A 21103-nucleotide genomic window follows, 5' to 3' on the forward strand; every position below is an offset into this window, starting at 1 on the left:
CCCATACACTCACTCACACACTCACACTCACTCACACACTCACTCACTCACGCCATGGCGATCTCGCCGTGGGTCACCACCAACCGGCGGCAGGACTCTGTCGGGGACGACACGGGGAGGGAGGGTCCAGCACTACACTCACACACTCATTCACTCACTCAACCATACACTCACACACTCACTCACTCATACACTCACCCACACACTCACTCACTCAACCATACACACACTCACTCACACACTCACACACACACTCACACATACACCCATACACTGACTCACTCATACACACACTCACACACTCACTCACACACTCACTCACTCAACCATACACTCACACACTCACTCACTCATACACTCACTCACACACTCACTCACTCACACATACACTCACTCACACACTCACTCACTCAACCACACACTCACACATACACTCACACACTCACACACACACACTCACACACACACTCATACACTCACTCACCCATACACTCACTCACCCATACACTCACTCACACACTCACTCACTCACACACTCATACACTCACTCACACACTCACTCACTCACACACTCATACACTCACTCACACACTCACTCACTCACACACTCATACACTCACTCACACACTCACGCCATGGCGATCTCGCCGTGGGTCACCACCAACCGGCGGCAGGACTCTGACGGGGACGACACGGGGAGGGAGGGTCCAGCACTACACTCACACACTCACTCATACACTCACTCACTCAACCATACACTCACACACTCACTCACTCATACACTCACTCACACACTCACTCACACACTCAACCATACACTCACTCACACACTCACGCCATGGCGATCTCGCCGTGGGTCACCACCAACCGGCGGCAGGACTCTGACGGGGACGACACGGGGAAGAAAGGTCCAGCACTACACACACACACTCACACACTCACTCAACCATACACTCACACACTCACTCACTCAACCACACACTCACACATACACTCACACACTCACACACACACTCACACACACACTCATACACTCACTCACTCACACACTCACTCACTCACACACTCACGCCATGGCGATCTCGCCGTGGGTGACCACCAACCGGCGGCAGGACTCTGACGGGGACGACACGGGGAGGGAGGGTCCACCATTACACTCACACACACAAACTCACACACTCACTCACACACTCACTCACTCACCCATACACTCACACACTCACACTCACTCACACACTCACACACACTCACACACTCACTCACTCACCCATACACTCACTCACTCATACACCCATACACCCACACACTCACTCACTCATACACCCATACACTCAACCACACACTCACACATACACTCACTCACTCACACACTCACACATACACTCACACACTCACTCACTCAACCATACACACACTCACACATACACTCACTCACTCATACACTCACACATACACTCACAACTCACTCACTCACACACACACTCACACACTCACTCACTCACCCATACACTCACACACTCACTCACCCACACACTAACTCACTCATACACCCATACACTCAACCACACACTCACACATACACTCACTCACTCATACACCCATACAATCAACCACACACTCACACATACACCCATACACTCACTCACTCAAGCACACACTCACACATACACTCACTCACTCACTCCCCCAGACACTCACACACTCACTCACACACACTCACTCACACACTCATACATACACTCACCCATACACTCACACACTCACTCACTCACACACTCACTCACACACTCACACACACTCACTCACCCATACACTCACTAACTCACCCATACACTCACACACTCACCCACACACTCACTCACACACTCACTCACTCACCCATACACTCACTCACAGACTCACACATTCACACACTCACTCACTCACACACTCACACACTCACTCACCCATACACTCACTCACTCACACACTCACACACACACTCACTCACACACTCACTCACCCATACACTCACACACTCACTCACACACTCACTCACAAACTCACACACACAACAACAACAACCGCCATTCGCCACTAAGTGGCGGTGACGTCACCACGACGCTTGTGCCAGGCTATGTGCACCCTGAGGCCACGTGAAGTGTCGAACGCCCGCTGGCAGGAGGTCACGGGGCAGACCCAGGTGCCACGGGTCGACTGACTGAGATGACTGGCTGATGCACCACCTGTGCCCCCTACTGTGCCAACCTGCTGTGCTTTAGCCACCCAGCGCTCCGCTCGCTGTTGTGAGCGTCGCTCCTCCGCCCTCCGTTGTTGTTGGAGGGCGACTTCCTCCAACTGCCCAGTAGCATCCTTCACGAGCCTCCTCCACAGAGGCCGATCTTGACACCGCTGGTACCAGTCATCGGCAAGTCCACTCAGCTCCACGTCCTCCTGTACCACATCACTCCATCTCTTCTCTAGCCCGTGCCGCGCCCGCTTAGCCCCCTCAATCCGGCCAAACAAAAGCTGTTTCGGCATGCGGTGGCTGGGCATGCGGGCTACATGACCCAGCCATCGCAGCCTTGCCTGCCGGAGGAGCTCACCGATGGGACCCTGCCCAGATCTTTCAAGGATTTGTGAGCTCCTCACACAATCCAGTCTGGTTAAACCCAGGATGGATCGTAGGCAGGCCAGCCTAAATGTTTCTAACCGGCGAAGATGTTCCATTAGGGGGGTCCACGTTTCGCAAGCGTAGAGCACTAAGCTTCAGAAGACCTGACGCTTAGTGCGGAGCGACAGACCAGGTAGCTTCCACACAGCGTTACGTAACCGATGAAAAGATATTGCCGCTCGACTGATTCGGAGTGAGACCTCTGCTGTTAAACTGGAGCCAGTCATAAGCACACTGCCCAGGTATGGGAAACTCTCCACGCTCTCCACAACTGCCCCATCACCGATTGGGAGTTGTGGGGGTGGAGTGTCCGATGGTACAAAATACCCAGGCAGGTGCTTAGTTTTGGTGGGGCTGATGGTAAGGCCCCACCTCTTAGTGGCACGCTCCAGTCTCAGCAGCAGCGTCTCCAACTCCTCCTCTGACTGAGCAGCTATTACCAAATCTGCTCACACACTCACACACTCACTCACACACTCACTCACCCATACACTCAGCCATACACTCACCCATACACTCACTCACTCACCCACTCACACACTCACTCAATCACCCACTCACCCACCCACTCACCCACCCACCCACTCACACACTCACCCACTCACTCGCACACTCAATCACTCACTCACTCACCCATGCACTCACACACTCACTCACCCATGCATTCACTCACTCACCCACTCAACCACTCACTCACTCACCCACACACTCAACCACACACTCACTCACCCACCCACACACTCACCCATACACTCACACACTCACTCACCCATGCACTCACTCACTCACCCACTCAACCACTCACCCACACACTCACTCACTGTGTGTGTCAGTCTGTGTGTCTGTGTGTATGTGAATGTTTCACATACAAGCCCATGGTCTGCACAAAAATCTAGCAGCCTCCTACCGTTATTATTGAGCTGATCTGGCCCATGCCCTCCAATCACTCCAGACCAGGTGCCAGCATCATGACCAACTCGGGCATTGAAGTCACCCAACAAGATGACTCTATCCCGAGGGGCCACTTATGACATCATAACAACAGTCTGGACCACTGGACGGGTTCCGCAGGATTGGAAGGATGCCCTGGTGGTCCCCCACTTTCAGAAGGGGGACCACACAGACTGTAACAACTACAGGGGCATCTCACTCCTCAGTGTGCCGGAAAAGGTCCTGGCAAGGATTATTCAACATCGCCTTGCCAGGCACGCTGAGGAGAGGCTTGCGGAGCCCCAATGCGGTTTCAGGAAAGGGCGGTCCTGCACAGATGCCATATTTTCTGTCCGTCTGCTACAGCAGAGGTGTAGGGAATTCCAACAAGACCTACATCTCTGCTTTATTGACCTGGTCAAGGCCTATGATACCATCAGTAGGCCTGGGCTCTGAGTTATTCTTCGTGCTTTTGGAGTCCCTGATCCTCTGCTCACGATCATTAAGGACCTTCATGATGGTGAGCGGGCCCGGGTAAAACTACGTGGCCGGGAGTCAGAGCCATTCCCTGTACACCTTGGGGTGCGACAGGGATGTCCTCTGGCTCCCACATTATTTAATATCTATTTTGACCAAGTAGTTCTTGAAGCCTTCAATAGCTGTACCGGCGGAATCTCCATTTGGTACAAATATAATGGGAGGCTGATCGATGCCCGGGTGCGGTCAAGGGATGGCTCCCTATTGCTCAACCACGTTATGTATGCCGATGATTTGGTAATAGCTGCTCATTCAGAGGAGGAGTTGGAGACGCTGTTGCTGAGACTGGAGCGTGCCACTAAGAGATGGGGCCTTACCATCAGCCCCACCAAAACTAAGCACCTGCCTGGGTATTTTGTACCATCGGACACTCCACCCCCACAATTCCCAATCGGTGATGAGGCAGTTGTGGAGAGAGTGGAGAGTTTCCCATACCTGGGCAGTGTGCTCTTGACCGGCTCCGGTTTAACAGCAGAGGTCTCACTCCGAATCAGTCGAGCGGTAATATCTTTTCATCGGTTGCGTAACGCTGTGTGGAAGCTACCTGGTCTGTCGCTCCGCACTAAGCTTCAGGTCTTCTCGGCCACGGTCATTCCCTCCCTTCTCTACGCTTGTGAAACGTGGACCCCCCTAATGGAACATCTTCGCCGGTTAGAAACATTTAGGCTGGCCTGCCTATGATCCATCCTGCGTTTAACCAGGCTGGATTGTGTGAGGAGCTCACAAATCCTTGAAAGATCTGGGCAAGGTCCCATCGGTGAGCTCCTCCGGCAGGCAAGGCTGCGTTGGCTGAGTCATGTAGCCCGCATGCCCAGCCACCGCATGCCTACACAGCTTTTGTTCAGCCAGATCGAGGGGGCTAAACGGGCGCGGCACGGGCTAGAGAAGAGATGGAGTGATGTGGTACAGGAGGACGTGGAGCTGAGTGAACTTGCCGATGACCGGTACCAGCGGTGTCAAGATCGGCCTCTGTGGAGGAGGCTCGTGAAGGACGCTACTGGGCACTTTGAGGCTACTGGTCAGTTGGAGGTAGTCGCCCTCCAACAACAACGGAGGGCGGAGGAGCGACGCTCACAACAACGGGCGGAGTGCCGGGTGGCTAAAGCACAGCAGGTTGGCACAGTAGGGGGCACAGGTGGTGCATCAGCCAGTCATGTCAGTCAGTCGACCCGTGGCACCTGGGTCTGCCCGGTGACCTCCTGCCAGCAGGCGTTCGATACTTCACGTGGCCTCAAGGTGCACATGGCCTGGCACAAGCGTCGTGGTGACGTCACCGCTACTTAGTGGCGAATGGCGGTTGTTGTTGTTGTTGTCTGTGTGTATGTATGAGTCTGTGTGTGTCTGTGTGTCTGTGTGTGTGTCTGTATGAGTCTGTGTGTGTATGTGTGTCTGTGTGTGTCTGTGTGTGTCTGTGTGTGTGTGTGTATGTATGAGTCTGTGTGTGTGTCTGTGTGTCTGTGTGTGTCTGTATGAGTCTGCGTGTGTATGTGTGTCTGTGTGTGTCTGTGTGTGTGTGTGTATGTATGAGTCTGTGTGTGTGTCTGTGTGTCTGTATGAGTCTGTGTGTCTCTGTGTCTGTGTGTCTGTGTGTCTCTGTGTGTGTGTCTGTGTGTGTGTGTCTGTGTGTGTGTCTCTGTGTCTGTGTATCTGCAAAACAACCCCCTACCTCCTCGCGGTGCCGGACGGGCAACTCTGTCGTGGACAGCGCTGTGGGGGGAGATCCAATTTTGATTGGCTCCTCCCCTCATGGCATATGTGTCCACCACAGGGGCTAAACGGGGGCTCTGGACGGGTGCGAGGGGCTGGTAACCCCTCCACCTTCAATTAATTACCACGAAACTACGAATTAAACTGAAATATGTAACAACTAAGCTTGTGCCGGAGGCCCCGGGGGGCCAGGCGTCTATGACGTCTCCTGGCCAAACCCCAATTGGCGGAGCCAGGAGATTGAATACCTACCCTCGGGGCTACTCCAGAAACAACGAAAAGCCACTACGGTTGGCCACGTGGAATGTTCGAACGCTCACTGCAGAGGAGAGGCTGCCACTCCTCTGTCGGGAGCTGGACCGGTACCGCCTGGATCTATGCGGCATTCAGGAGGTCCGGTGGACCGGCTCTGGCTCCTGCCACCATGAGGGGTGGACAGTCCTCTACTCGGGGCAGCAGACTGCCAAACAACAGGGTGTGGGTCTTCTTTTGAACAAAAGAATGAAGGGGGCGTGGGAGCGTGGCGGTGAGGTGTGGGAAGCTGTAAGCCCCAGGCTACTTTGGGCTCGCCTTCCCATCAACCGGAGGCGAGGAATGGTGGTCGTGGTTACTTATGCCCCCACCGAAGATGAACATCCGTGGAGGGATGCAGGCAAAGCCGATGAGTCAGATGCCTTCTATGACCTCCTGTCACAGGTGCTGGCTAAAGTGGCCCCTCGGGATAGAGTCATCATGTTGGGTGACTTCAATGCCCGAGTTGGTCATGATACTGGCACCTGGTCTGGAGTGATTGGAGGGCATGGGCCAGATCAGCTCAATAACAACGGTAGGAGGCTGCTAGATTTTTGTGCAGCCCATGGGCTTGTAATTACCAACACACTGTTCCGGCATCGGCGCATCCACACAACATCATGGATGCATGCCGGGTCCAAGCAAGAACATCTGCTGGACTACATAGTGACGGACCAGCGAATGCGAGCCCATGTCCTTGACACCAGGACCTACCGTGGAGCTGATCTGCCCTCTGACCATCGACTAGTCATCTGTAAGATGCGCCTGCCATTCTTCCACTCCGGTGGTGGGTGTACACCCAGGACCCCATTCCAACCTAAAGTGGCCTGGTCTCAGTTATCTGATGAAAGTTGCAAGCGAGAATTTCATCATCGCTTGCGGCTGGGATTGGCATCGTCCCCGACTCCTCCTGATGTCGAGGGTAAATGGGCGAGGTTTAGGACTGTGACTCATGCAGCTGCAATGGCTGCTTTGGGTACACGGTCCAGACCTCCCCAGACACCCTGGATGACAGAGGAGTTGTTCAGGATGGTTGAGAAAAAGCGACAGGCCCACTGTCATCGGCTACAGAATCCCACGTCAGAGAATGAGGAGGCTTACCGCAGCCTTCGCTCGGAGGTTCGGAGAGCCGTGAGGCGCTGCAAGGATGGGTGGTGGTCGCGGGTTGCTGAGGAGATGGAGTCTGCCTCAGTGGCCCGTGATCACAAATCTCTATTTAACTCCATCAAAAAAGTAACCTGCAGCGCCACACCTATTACCATCATTAGGGGAAAAAACGGTGATCCAATTTCCGACCCCCAGGAACAGGTTCGCAGATTTGCTGAGCATTTCTGTGAGGTCCTGGGGGAGGGAAAATCCCTCAGCCAGGAAAACATCGTGGCACAAAGTGAGGATGACCCTGCTGAGGCTGCGGTGCCTCAAATATTGGATGAAGTCACCCCCTGTGAGTGGCTGGCTGAGGTGCCATCTGCTGAGGAAGTATTGAAGGCGATCCGGAGTCTGAGACCAGGAAAGGCAGCGGGCAGAGATGATCTCCCAAGCGAAATGCTGAGGGAGGGTGGCGTTTGTGCACAGACTGCCCTATATGACATCATAACAACAGTCTGGACCACTGGACGGGTTCCGCAGGATTGGAAGGATGCCCTGGTGGTCCCCCTTTTTAAGAAGGGGGACCGCACAGACTGTAACAACTACAGGGGCATCTCACTCCTCAGTGTGCCGGGAAAGGTCCTGGCAAGGATTATTCAGCATCGCCTTGCCAGGCACGCTGAGGAGAGGCTTGCGGAGCCCCAATGCGGTTTCAGGAAAGGGCGGTCCTGCACAGATGCCATATTTTCTGTCCGTCTGCTACAGCAGAGGTGTAGGGAATTCCAACAAGACCTACATCTCTGCTTTATTGACCTGGTCAAGGCCTATGATACCATCAGTAGGCCTGGGCTCTGGGTCGTTCTTCGTGCTTTTGGAGTACCTGACCCTCTGCTCACGATCATTAAGGACCTTCATGATGGTGAGCGGGCCCGGGTAAAACTACGTGGCCGGGAGTCAGAGCCATTCCCTGTACACCTTGGGGTGCGACAGGGATGTCCTTTGGCTCCCACATTATTTAACATCTATTTTGACCACGTAGTTCGTGAAGCCTTCAATAGCTGTACCGGGGGAATCTCCATATGGTACAGATATAATGGGAGGCTAATCGATGCCCGGGTGCGGTCAAGGGATGGCTCCCTATTGCTCAACCACGTTATGTATGCTGATGACTTGGTAATAGCTGCTCAGTCAGAGGAGGAGTTGGAGACGCTGCTGCTGAGACTGGAGCATGCCACTAAGAGGTGGGGCCTTACCATCAGCCCCACCAAAACTAAGCACCTGCCTGGGTATTTTGTACCATCGGACACTCCACCCCCACAACTCCCAATCGGTGATGGGGCAGTTGTGGAGAGAGTGGAGAGTTTCCCATACCTGGGCAGTGTGCTTATGACTGGCTCCAGTTTAACAGCAGAGGTCTCACTCCGAATCAGTCGAGCGGCAATATCTTTTCATCGGTTGCGTAACGCTGTGTGGAAGCTACCTGGTCTGTCGCTCCGCACTAAGCTTCAGGTCTTCTCGGCCACGGTCATTCCCTCCCTTCTCTATGCTTGCGAAACGTGGACCCCCCTAATGGAACATCTTCGCCGGTTAGAAACATTTAGGCTGGCCTGCCTACGATCCATCCTGGGTTTAACCAGACTGGATTGTGTGAGGAGCTCACAAATCCTTGAAAGATCTGGGCAGGGTCCCATCGGTGAGCTCCTCCGGCAGGCAAGGCTGCGATGGCTGGGTCATGTAGCCCGCATGCCCAGCCACCGCATGCCGAAACAGCTTTTGTTTGGCCGGATTGAGGGGGCTAAGCGGGCGCGGCACGGGCTAGAGAAGAGATGGAGTGATGTGGTACAGGAGGACGTGGAGCTGAGTGGACTTGCCGATGACTGGTACCAGCGGTGTCAAGATCGGCCTCTGTGGAGGAGGCTCGTGAAGGATGCTACTGGGCAGTTGGAGGCAGTCGCCCTCCAACAACAACGGAGGGCGGAGGAGCGACGCTCACAACAGCGAGCGGAGCGCCGGGTGGCTAAAGCACAGCAGGTTGGCACAGTAGGGGGCACAGGTGGTGCATCAGCCAGTCATCTCAGTCAGTCGACCCGTGGCACCTGGGTCTGCCCCGTGACCTCCTGCCAGCGGGCGTTCGACACTTCACGTGGCCTCAGGGTGCACATAGCCTGGCACAAGCGTCGTGGTGACGTCACCGCCACTTAGTGGCGAATGGCGGTTGTTGTTGTTGTATCTGTGTACCCTCTCCTCCCCCAAACTGACCGGGCTCACACACCGGCATGCTCAGCTTGCCCGTGTGTGTGTCTGTGTGTGTGTGAGTCTGTGTGTGTGTGTCTGTGTGTGTCTGTGTGTGTCTCTGTGTATCACCCTCCCTCTCCTCCCCCAAACTGACCGGGCTCACACACCGGCATGCTCAGCTTGCCCGTGTGTGTGTCTGTGTGTGTCTGTGTGTCTGTGTGTGTATCTGTGTGTGTGTGTGTCTGTGTGTGTGTCTGTCTGTGTGTATGAGTCTCTGTGTGTGTGTGTCTGTGTGTCTGTGTGTGTGTCTGTGTGTCTGTGTGTGTGTCTCTGTGTGTCTGTGTGTGTGTCTGTCTGTGTGTGTGTGTGTCTCTGTGTGTCTGTGTGTGTGTCTGTCTGTGTGTCTGTGTGTGTGTGTGTGTCTGTGTGTGTCTCTGTGTGTGTGTCTGTGTGTGTGTGTGTCTGTACCCTCCCTCTCCTCCCCCAAACTGACCGGGCTCACACACCGGCATGCTCAGCTTGCCCGTGTGTGTGTCTGTGTGTGTCTGTGTGTCTGTGTGTGTCTGTATGAGTCTCTGTCTGTGTGTGTGTGTCTGTGTCTGTCTGTGTGTGTCTGTACCCTCCTCCCTCCCCCAAACTGACCGGGCTCACACACCGGCATGCTCAGCTTGCCCGTGTGTGTGTCTGTGTGTGTCTGTGTGTCTGTGTGTGTGTGTCTGTGTGTGTGTGTCTGTGTGTGTGTGTCTGTGTGTGTGTGTCTGTGTGTGTGTCTGTGTGTGTGTCTGTGTGTGTGTGTGTGTCTGTGTGTGTGTCTCTGTGTGTGTGTGTATCTGTGTGTCTCTGTGTGTGTGTATCTGTGTGTGTGTCTGTGTGTGTCTGTATGAGTCTGTGTGTGTGTGTGTGAGTCTGTGTGTCTCTGTGTGTGTATCTGTGTGTGTGTGTGTCTGTCTGTATGAGTCTGTGTGTGTCTGTGTGTGTATCTGTGTGTCTCTGTGTCTGTGTGTGTGTCTGTGTGTACCCTCCCTCCCCTCCCCCAAACTGACCGGGCTCACACACCGGCATGCTCAGCTTGCCCGTGTGTGTGTCTGTATGAGTCTCTGTCTGTGTGTGTGTGTCTGTGTGTGTCTGTGTGTGTGTCTGTGTGTCTGTGTCTGTGTGTCTCTCTGTACCCTCTCTCCTCCCCCAAACTGACCGGGCTCACACACCGGCATGCTCAGCTTGCCCGTGTGTGTGTGTCTGTGTGTGTCTGTGTGTCTGTGTGTGTATCTGTGTGTGTGTGTGTGTCTGTGTGTGTGTCTGTCTGTGTGTATGAGTCTCTGTGTGTGTGTGTCTGTGTGTCTGTGTGTGTGTCTGTGTGTCTGTGTGTGTGTCTCTGTGTGTCTGTGTGTGTGTCTGTCTGTGTGTGTGTGTGTCTCTGTGTGTCTGTGTGTGTGTCTGTCTGTGTGTCTGTGTGTGTGTGTGTGTGTCTGTATGAGTCTCTGTGTGTGTGTCTGTGTGTGTGTGTCTCTGTGTACCCTCCCTCTCCTCCCCCAAACTGACCGGGCTCACACACCGGCATGCTCAGCTTGCCCCCCTGGCAGCTGCCGTCCAGGGGCCCCGCGGGCACGAACTTCTTGAGGCAGGCGAAGCGCAGCGCCGAGCCCGCGGGCACCGCGTACTCCGTGTCGCTGAAGAAGCTCACGAATCGCGAGCCCGTGCGGTAGCGCGACTTGAACTCGGCCTCGAGCTCCAGGTGCAGAGACTTCAGCTGACTCTCCTTCACGCGGCACGCCTCTGGGAGGGGGAGGGGGGGAGAGGGGGGAGGGGGGGAGGGGGAGGTGAGGGGGGGGGTGAGGGGGGGTGAGGGGGAGGTGAGGGGGGAGGTGAGGGGGGAGGTTGCAGGCTATACAGGGATGTTTTGTCTGTGTGTGTGTGTGTGTACCTGTGTGTGTACATGTGTGTGTGTGTACCTGTGTGTGTGTACATGTGTGTGTGTGTACCTGTGTGTGTGTGTACCTGTGTGTGTGTACCTGTGTGTGTGTGTACCTGTGTGTGTGTACATGTGTGTGTGTGTACCTGTGTGTGTGTGTACCTGTGTGTGTGTACCTGTGTGTGTGTGTGTGTGTACCTGTGTGTGTGTACCTGTGTGTGTGTGTACCTGTGTGTGTGTGTGTGTACATGTGTGTGTGTGTACCTGTGTGTGTGTGTACCTGTGTGTGTGTACCTGTGTGTGTGTGTGTGTGTACCTGTGTGTGTGTACCTGTGTGTGTGTGTACCTGTGTGTGTACACCTGTGTGTGTGTACCTGTGTGTGTACCTGTGTGTGTGTGTACCTGTGTGTGTACCTGTGTGTGTACCTGTGTGTGTGTGTACCTGTGTGTGTGTGTACCTGTGTGTGTGTGTACCTGTGTGTGTACCTGTGTGTGTGTGTACCTGTGTGTGTGTACCTGTGTGTGTACCTGTGTGTGTGTGTACCTGTGTGTGTGTACCTGTGTGTGTGTGTACCTGTGTGTGTGTGTGTGTACTTTTGTGTGTGTACCTGTGTGTGTCTACCTGTGTGTGTGTACCTGTGTGTGTGTGTGTACCTGTGTGTGTGTACCTGTGTGTGTGTGTACCTGTGTGTGTGTGTGTGTACCTGTGTGTGTACCTGTGTGTGTGTGTACCTGTGTGTGTGTACCTGTGTGTGTACCTGTGTGTGTGTGTACCTGTGTGTGTGTACCTGTGTGTGTGTGTACCTGTGTGTGTGTACCTGTGTGTGTGTGTGTGTACCTGTGTGTGTGTGTGTACTTTTGTGTGTGTACCTGTGTGTGTCTACCTGTGTGTGTGTGTGTACCTGTGTGTGTGTGTACCTGTGTGTGTTTACCTGTGTGTGTGTGTACCTGTGTGTGTGTGTACCTGTGTGTGTACCTGTGTGTGTGTGTACCTGTGTGTGTGTACCTGTGTGTGTGTGTACCTGTGTGTGTGTACCTGTGTGTGTGTGTGTGTACCTGTGTGTGTGTGTGTACTTTTGTGTGTGTACCTGTGTGTGTCTACCTGTGTGTGTGTGTGTACCTGTGTGTGTGTGTACCTGTGTGTGTTTACCTGTGTGTGTGTGTACCTGTGTGTGTGTGTACCTGTGTGTGTACCTGTGTGTGTGTGTACCTGTGTGTGTGTGTGTACCTGTGTGTGTGTACCTGTGTGTGTGTGTGTACCTGTGTGTGTGTGTACCTGTGTGTGTGTGTACCTGTGTGTGTGTGTGTGTACCTGTGTGTGTGTACCTGTGTGTGTGTGTGTACCTGTGTGTGTGTGTACCTGTGTGTGTGTGTACCTGTGTGTGTGTGTACCTGTGTGTGTGTGTACCTGTGTGTGTGTGTGTGTACCTGTGTGTGTGTGTGTACCTGTGTGTGTGTGTGTACCTGTGTGTGTGTGTACCTGTGTGTGTACTTGTGTGTGTGTGTACCTGTGTGTGTGTACCTGTGTGTGTGTGTGTACCTGTGTGTGTGTGTACCTGTGTGTGTGTCCCTAAGCATTTCTGTGAAGTCCTGGGGGACGGGAAAACATCGTGGGGCAAAGTGGGGATGACCCTGCTGAGTCTGCGGTGCCTCAAATATCGGAGGAAGAATTCACCCCCTGTGAGTGGCTGGCTGAGATGCCATCTCTTGAGGAAGTACTGAAGGCGATACGGAGTCTGAGACCAGGAAAGTCACCGGGCAGAGATGATCTCCCAAGCGAAATGCCGAGGGAGGGTGGACTGCCCTACATGACATCATAACAACAGTCTGGAACACTGGACGGATTCCGCAGGATTGGAAGGATGCCCTGGTGGTCCCCCTCTTTAAGAAGGGGGACCTCACGGACTGTATGGGGCCTTACCATCAGCTCCACCAAAACTAAGCACCTGCCTGGGTATTTTGTAGCATCGGACACTCCACCCCCACAACTCCCAATCGGTGATGGGGCAGTTGTGGAGAGAGTGGAGAGTTTCCCATACCTGGGCAGTGTGCTTATGACTGGCTCCAGTTTAACAGCAGAGGTCTCACTCCGAATCAGTCGAGCGGCAATATCTTTCATTGGTTGCGTAACGCTGTGTGGAAGCTACCTGGTCTGTCGCTCCGCACTAAGCTTCAGGTCTTCTCGGCCACGGTCATTCCCTCCCTTCTCTATGCTTGCGAAACGTGGACCCCCCTAATGGAACATCTTCGCCGGTTAGAAACATTTAGGCTGGCCTGCCTACGATCCATCCTGGGTTTAACCAGACTGGATTTTGTGAGGAGCTCACAAATCCTTGAAAGATCTGGGCAAGGTCCCATCGGTGAGCTCCTCCGGCGGGCAAGGCTGCGTTGGCTGGGTCATGTAGCCCGCATGCCCAGCCACCGCATGCCGAAACAGCTTTTTTTCGGCCGGATTGAGGGGGCTAAACTGGCGCGGCACGGGCTAGAGAAGAGATGGAGTGATGTGGTGCAGGAGGACGTGGAGCTGAGTGGACTTGCCGATGACTGGAGGCAGTCGCCCTCCAACAACAACGGAGGGCGGAGGAGCGACGCTCACAACAACGAGCGGAGCGCCGGGTGGCTAAAGCACAGCAGGTTGGCACAGTAGGGGGCACAGGTGGTGCATCAGCCAGTCATCTCAGTCAGTCGACCCGTGGCACCTGGGTCTGCCCAGTGACCTCCTGCCAGCGGGCGTTCGACACTTCACGTGGTCTCAAGGTGCACATGGCCTGGCACAAGCGTCGTGGTGACGTCACCGCCTCTTTGTGGCGAATGGAGGTTGTTGTTGTTGTTGTCTGTGTGTGTGTGTCTGTGAGTGTGTGTCTGTGTGTGTTTGTCTCTGTGTGTCTGTGTGTGTGTCTGTGTGTGTGTCTGTGTGTGTGTCTGTGTGTGTGTCTCTGTGTGTGTGTGTGTCTGTGTGTGTGTGTCTGTGTGTGTGTGTCTGTGTGTGTGTGTGTCTGTGTGTGTCTCTGTCTGTGTGTGTGTCTGTCTGTGTGTGTGTGTCTCTCTGTGTGTGTGTCACTGTGTGTGTGTGTCTCTCTGTGTGTGTGTCTCTGTGTGTGTGTGTGTCTCTGTGTGTGTGTGTCTGTGTGTCTGTGTGTGTGTCTGTGTGTCTGTGTGTGTGTCTGTGTGTGTCTCTGTGTGTGTGTCTGTGTGTGTGTCTGTGTGTCTCTGTCTGTGTGTGTGGTGGATCACCTTCAGCAGCGTGACCTCCCCACGGCAGGAGAGCGAGGCAAGCGCCCAGGACGCACAGAACGAGATGCATGGCGTGGGGATGGTGGCGGTGAGTCCCAGGGTCCAGTGGATAGCGGAGTGGGCAGGGCTCGACGCGGGGATTTAACTGAGGGTGGAGGCCACCCCCCCTCCTCCTAATCCTGCTCCTGGTGCCCCCAGACACTGCCCACTACAAACAAACACTGGCACACTCGCCCACTGGTACACTCACACAATCACTCACCCACTTGTACACTCACACACTCACTCACCCACTGGTACACTCACTCACTCACTCACCCACTCACTCACTCACCCACTGGTGCACTCACTCACTCACTCACCCACTGGTACACTCACACACTCACACACTCACTCACACACTCACTCACCCACTGGTACACTCACACACTCACTCACCCACTGGTACACTCACACACTCACTCACCCACTGGTACACTCACACACTCACACACTCACTCAAACACTCACTCACTCATCAACTCACTCACCCACTCACTCACCCACTAGTACACTCACTCACCCACTGGTACACTCACACACTCACTCACACACTCACTCACTCACTCACCCACTGGTACACTCACACACACTCACTCACCCACTGGTACACTCACTCACACACTCACTCACTCACTCATCAAGTCAGTCACTCACTCACCCACTGGTACACTCACACACTCACTCACTCATCAACTCACTCACTCAGCCACTCACTCACACACTCACTCACACACTCACTCACACACTCACTCATCAACTCACTCACTCATCAACTCACTCTCCCACTCATCAACTCACCCACTCACTCACTCACCCACCCACTCACTCACCCATTCAAAAACTCACACACGCACACACCCACTCACTCACCCACCCACCCACTCACTCATCAATTCACTCACTCACTCATCAACTCACTCATCAACTCACTCACTCACTCACACACTCACTCACTCACTCATCAAGTCAGTCACTCACTCACCCACTGGTACACTCACACACTCACTAACTCATCAACTCACTCACTCAGCCACTCACTCACACACTCACTCACACACTCACTCACACACTCACTCATCAACTCACTCACTCATCAACTCACTCTCCCACTCATCAACTCACCCACTCACTCACTCACTCACCCACCCACTCACTCACCCATTCAAAAACTCACACACGCACACACCCACTCACTCACCCACCCACCCACTCACTCATCAATTCACTCACTCACTCATCAACTCACTCATCAACTCACTCACTCACTCACACACTCACTCACCCACTCACTCACTCACTCACCCACTGGTACACTCAAACACTCACTCACTCATCAACTCACTCACTCATTCATCAACTCACTCACACACTCACTCACACACTCACTCTCCCACTCATCAACTCACCCACTCACTCACCCACTCACTCACCCACTCACTCACTCATCAACTCATTCACACACTCACTCACTCATCAACTCACTCACTCACTCATCACCTCACTCACTCGCCCACTCACTCACCCACACACTCACCCACCCACTCACACGCTCACCCACCCACTCACCCACTCACTCATCCATCCACTCACCCACCCACTCACCCACCCACTCGCACACGTACTCACTCACCCACTCGCCCACCCACTTGCCCACTCACTCACCCACCCACTCACCCACCCACTCACACGCTCACACACTTAACCACTCACTCATCCAACCACACACCCACCCACTCACCCACCCACTCACACGCTCACCCACTTGCACATTCACCCACTCGCCCACTCATTCGCCCACTCAAAAATCACCCACTAGCACAACCACTCACACCCATCAATAAACTCACTCACTCGCCCACTCAGCCACTCGCCCACTCACTCACCGACCAACTCACCCACCCACTTGCCCACCTACTCACTCACCCACCCACCCACTCACCCACCCACTCTCCCACTAACCGACCCACTCACCCACTCACCCACCCACTCACCCACTCACTCATCCACCCATTCACTCACCCACTCACCCACCCACTCACTCATCCACCCACTCACCCATTGGCCCATCTACTCACCCACCCACTCACTCATCCACCCACTCACCCACTCACACATCCATTAATCCACCCACCCACTCACCCACCCACTAACCCACTCACTCACTCACTCATCCAGCCACTCAACCATCCACTCACCCACCCACTCACCCATCCACCTACTCACCCACTCACCCATCCATTCACCCTCCCACTCACTCATCCACCCAATCACCCACTCACCCACCCACCGACTTACTCACCCACCCTCTCACCCACTCACCCAATCACCCACCCACTCACTCATCCACCCACTCTCTCACTCACCCATCCACTCACCCACCCACTCACTCATCTACCCACTTACCCATCCACCCACTCAACCACTCACTCACCCAGACACCCACCCACTCACTCATCCACCCATTCACCCACTTACTCACCCATCCACTCACCCACCCACTCACTCACCGACCCACTCACCGACCCACTAACTCACCCACTCACTCATCCACCCACTCACCCACGCACTCACCCACTCACCCACCCACTCACCCATCCACCCACTCACCCATCGACTCACGCACCAACTCACTCATCCACCCACTCACCCACTCACCCACGCACCCGTCCACTCACTCAACCACCCACCCACTCACCCACTAACCCTTTCATCCACTCACCCACTCACCCACTCACTCACCCACCCACTCACCCCCTCACTCACTCACTCACCCACCCACCCACCCACTCACCCACTCACCCACTCACTCACCCACCCACTCACTCATCCGCCCACTCACCCACTCACCCATCCATTAATCCACCCACCCACTCACCCACCCACTCACCCACTCACTCACTCACTCATCCACCCACTCACTCAACCACTAACCCACTCACTCACCCATCCACCCACTCACCCACCAACTCACTCACCCACCCACTCATCCACTCACCCACCCACTCACTCACCCACTCACCCACTCACCCACCCAACCACTCACCCACTCACTCACCCTCCCACTCACCCACTCACTCACCCACCCACTCACCCACTCACTCACCCACCCACTCACCCACTCACCCACCCACCCACTCACTCAACCACCCACCCACTCACCCATTCACCCTCTCACCCACTCACCCACTCACCCACTCACTCACCCACCCACTCACCCACTCACTCACTCACCCACCCACCCACTCACCCACTCACCCATCCACTCACTCATCCGCCCACTCACCCACTCACCCATCCATTAATCCACCCACCCACTCACCCACCCACTCACCCACCCACTCACTCACTCATCCACACACTCACTCAACCACTCACCCACCCACTCACCCATCCACCCACTCACCCACTCACCCATCGACTCACCCACCAACTCACTCATCCACCGACTCACCCATCCATCCACTCACCCACTCACCCACTCACCCACCCACTCACTCACCCACCCACTCATCCACTCACCCACCCACTCACTCACCCACCCACTCACCCACTCACTCACCCACCTACTCACCCACTCACCCACCCACCCACTCACTCAACCACCCACCCACTCACCCACTCACCCTCCCACCCACTCACCCACTCACACATCCATTAATCCACCCACCCACTCACCCACCCACTAACCCACTCACTCACTCATCCACCCACTCAACCATCCACTCACCCACCCACTCACCCATCCACCTACTCACCCACTCACCCATCCATTCACCCACCCACTCACTCATCCACCCACTCACCCACTCACACATCCATTAATCCACCCACCCACTCACCCACCCACTAACTCACTCACTCACTCATCCACCCACTCAACCATCCACTCACCCACCCACTCACCCATCCACGTACTCACCCACTCACCCATCCATTCACCCACCCACTCACTCATCCACCCAATCACCCACTCACCCACACACCGACTTACTCACCCACCCTCTCACCCACTCACCCACTCACCCACCCACTCACTCATCCACCCACTCTCTCACTCACCCATCCACTCACCCACCCACTCACTCATCTACCCACTTACCCATCCACTCACCCACCCACTCACTCACCCACCCACTCACCCACTCACTCACCCATCCACTTACTCATCCACCCACTCACCCACTCACCCACCAACTCACTCACTCACTCACCCACTTACTCACTCACCCACTCACCCACCCACTCACCCACTCACCCACTCACTCACTCACCCACCCATTCACCAATTCACAACCACACACACCCACACACCCACTCGCCCACTCACTCACACGCTCACCCACCCACTCACCCACCCACTCAACCATCCACTCACCCACCCACTCACCCATCCACCTACTCACCCACTCACCCATCCATTCACCCACCCACTCACTCATCCACCCACTCACCCACTCACACATCCATTAATCCACCCACCCACCCACTCACCCACCCACTAACTAACTCACTCACTCATCCACCCACTCAACCATCCACTCACCCACCCACTCACGCATCCACCTACTCACCCACTCACCCATCCATTCACCCACCCACTCACTCATCCACCCAATCACCCACTCACCCACCCACCGACTTACTCACCCACCCTCTCACCCACTCACCCACTCACCCACCCACTCACTCATCCACCCACTCTCTCACTCACCCATCCACTCACCCACCCACTCACTCATCCACACACTCACCCACTCACCCACCCACCAAGTCACTCACTCACTCACCCACTCACTCACTCACTCACCCACTCACCCACCCACTCACCCACTCACTCACTCACTCACCCACCCATTCACCCATTCACAACCACACACACGCACACACCCGCTTGCCCACTCACTCACACGCTCACCCACCCACTCATCCACTTACTCATCCACCCACTCACCCACCCACTCACCCACTCACTCATTCACCCACTCATCCACCCACTCATCCACCCACTCAGCCACCCACTCACTCACTCACTCACCCATCCACTCACTCATCCATCCACTCACCCGCCCACCCACTCACCCACCGACTCACACGCTCACCCACTTGCACATTCACCCACTCAGAAATCACCCACTCGCACAACCACTCACACACCCACCAATAAACTCACTCACTCGCCAACCCACTCACTCGCCCACTCACTCACCCACCCACTCAACCACTCACTCTCCCACCCACTCACCCACTCACTCACTCATCCACCCACTCACCCACTCACCCATTAGCCCATCTACTCACCCACCCACTCACTCATCCATCCACTCACCCACTCACTCGCCCACTCACTCACCCACCCACTCACCCACCTACTCACTCATTCACACACTCACCCACTCACCCACCCACTCACCCACCCACTCACCCACTCACCCATCCACTCACTCACCCACCCACTCACCCACTCACTCACCCACCCACTCACTCACCCACTCACTCACCCACTCACCCACCCACCCAACCACTCACCCACTCACCCACCCACTCACCCACTCACTCACCCACTCACCCACCCTTCCACCCACTCACCCACTCACTCACACGCTCACCCATCCACTCACCCACTCACTCACTCACCCACTCACCCACCCACACATCCACTCACTCACCCACTCACTCGCCCACTCACTCACCCACCCACTCACCCACCTACTCACTCATTCACACACTCACCCACTCACCCACTCACCCACCCACTCACCCACCCACTCACCCACTCACCCATCCACTCACTCACCCACCCACTCACCCACTCACTCACCCACCCACTCACTCACCCACTCACTCACCCACTCACCCACCCACCCAACCACTCACCCACTCACCCACCCACTCACCCACTCAACCACCCACTCACCCACCCACTCACCCACTCACTCACCCACTCACCCACCCTCCCACCCACTCACCCACTCACTCACACGCTCACCCATCCACTCACGCACTCACTCACTCACCCACTCACCCACCCACACATCCACTCACTCACCCACCCACTCACCCACTCACTCACCCACCCACTCACTCACCCACTCACTCACCCACTCACCCACCCACCCACCCACTCATCCACTCACCCACCCACTCACCCACTCAACCACCCACTCACCCACCCACTCACCCACTCAGTCACCCACTCACCCACCCTCCCACCCACTCACCCACTCACTCACACGCTCACCCATCCACTCACCCACTCACTCACTCACTCACCCACTCACCCACCCACACATCCACTTGCCCACTCACTCACCCACTCACTCACCCACCCACCCACCCACTCACCCACTCATTCACTCACACACTCACCCACCCACTCACCCACTCACTCACCCACCCACTCACCCACTCACTCACCCACTCACTCACCCACTCATCCACCCACTCATCCACCCACTCAGCCACCCACTCACTCACTC

At 55.3% G+C, this 21103-nt stretch overlaps 1 protein-coding gene across 1 annotated transcript in view; it reads right to left on the reverse strand.

Annotated features, from left to right (window-relative positions):
• Positions 1–14720, reverse strand: part of LOC116958547 (uncharacterized) — a 60746-nt gene extending 46026 nt beyond the window's left edge. Inside the window, exons 1-2 of the mRNA XM_032981203.2 lie at positions 14586–14720; positions 10982–11215 (exon numbers count right to left, since the gene is read on the reverse strand). Of these exons, the coding sequence (XP_032837094.1) occupies positions 10982–11215; positions 14586–14655 (304 nt within the window). The 5' untranslated portion in view covers positions 14656–14720. The remainder of the gene's footprint in view (positions 1–10981; positions 11216–14585) is intronic.
• Between the last annotated feature and the right edge of the window lie 6383 nt (positions 14721–21103).

Source organism: Petromyzon marinus, chromosome 79 (assembly GCF_048934315.1).
Source record: "Petromyzon marinus isolate PM22_M1 ecotype Great Lakes invasive population chromosome 79, UKy_Petmar_22M1.pri1.0, whole genome shotgun sequence".
In the NCBI taxonomy this organism is placed as follows: domain Eukaryota; kingdom Metazoa; phylum Chordata; class Hyperoartia; order Petromyzontiformes; family Petromyzontidae; genus Petromyzon; species Petromyzon marinus.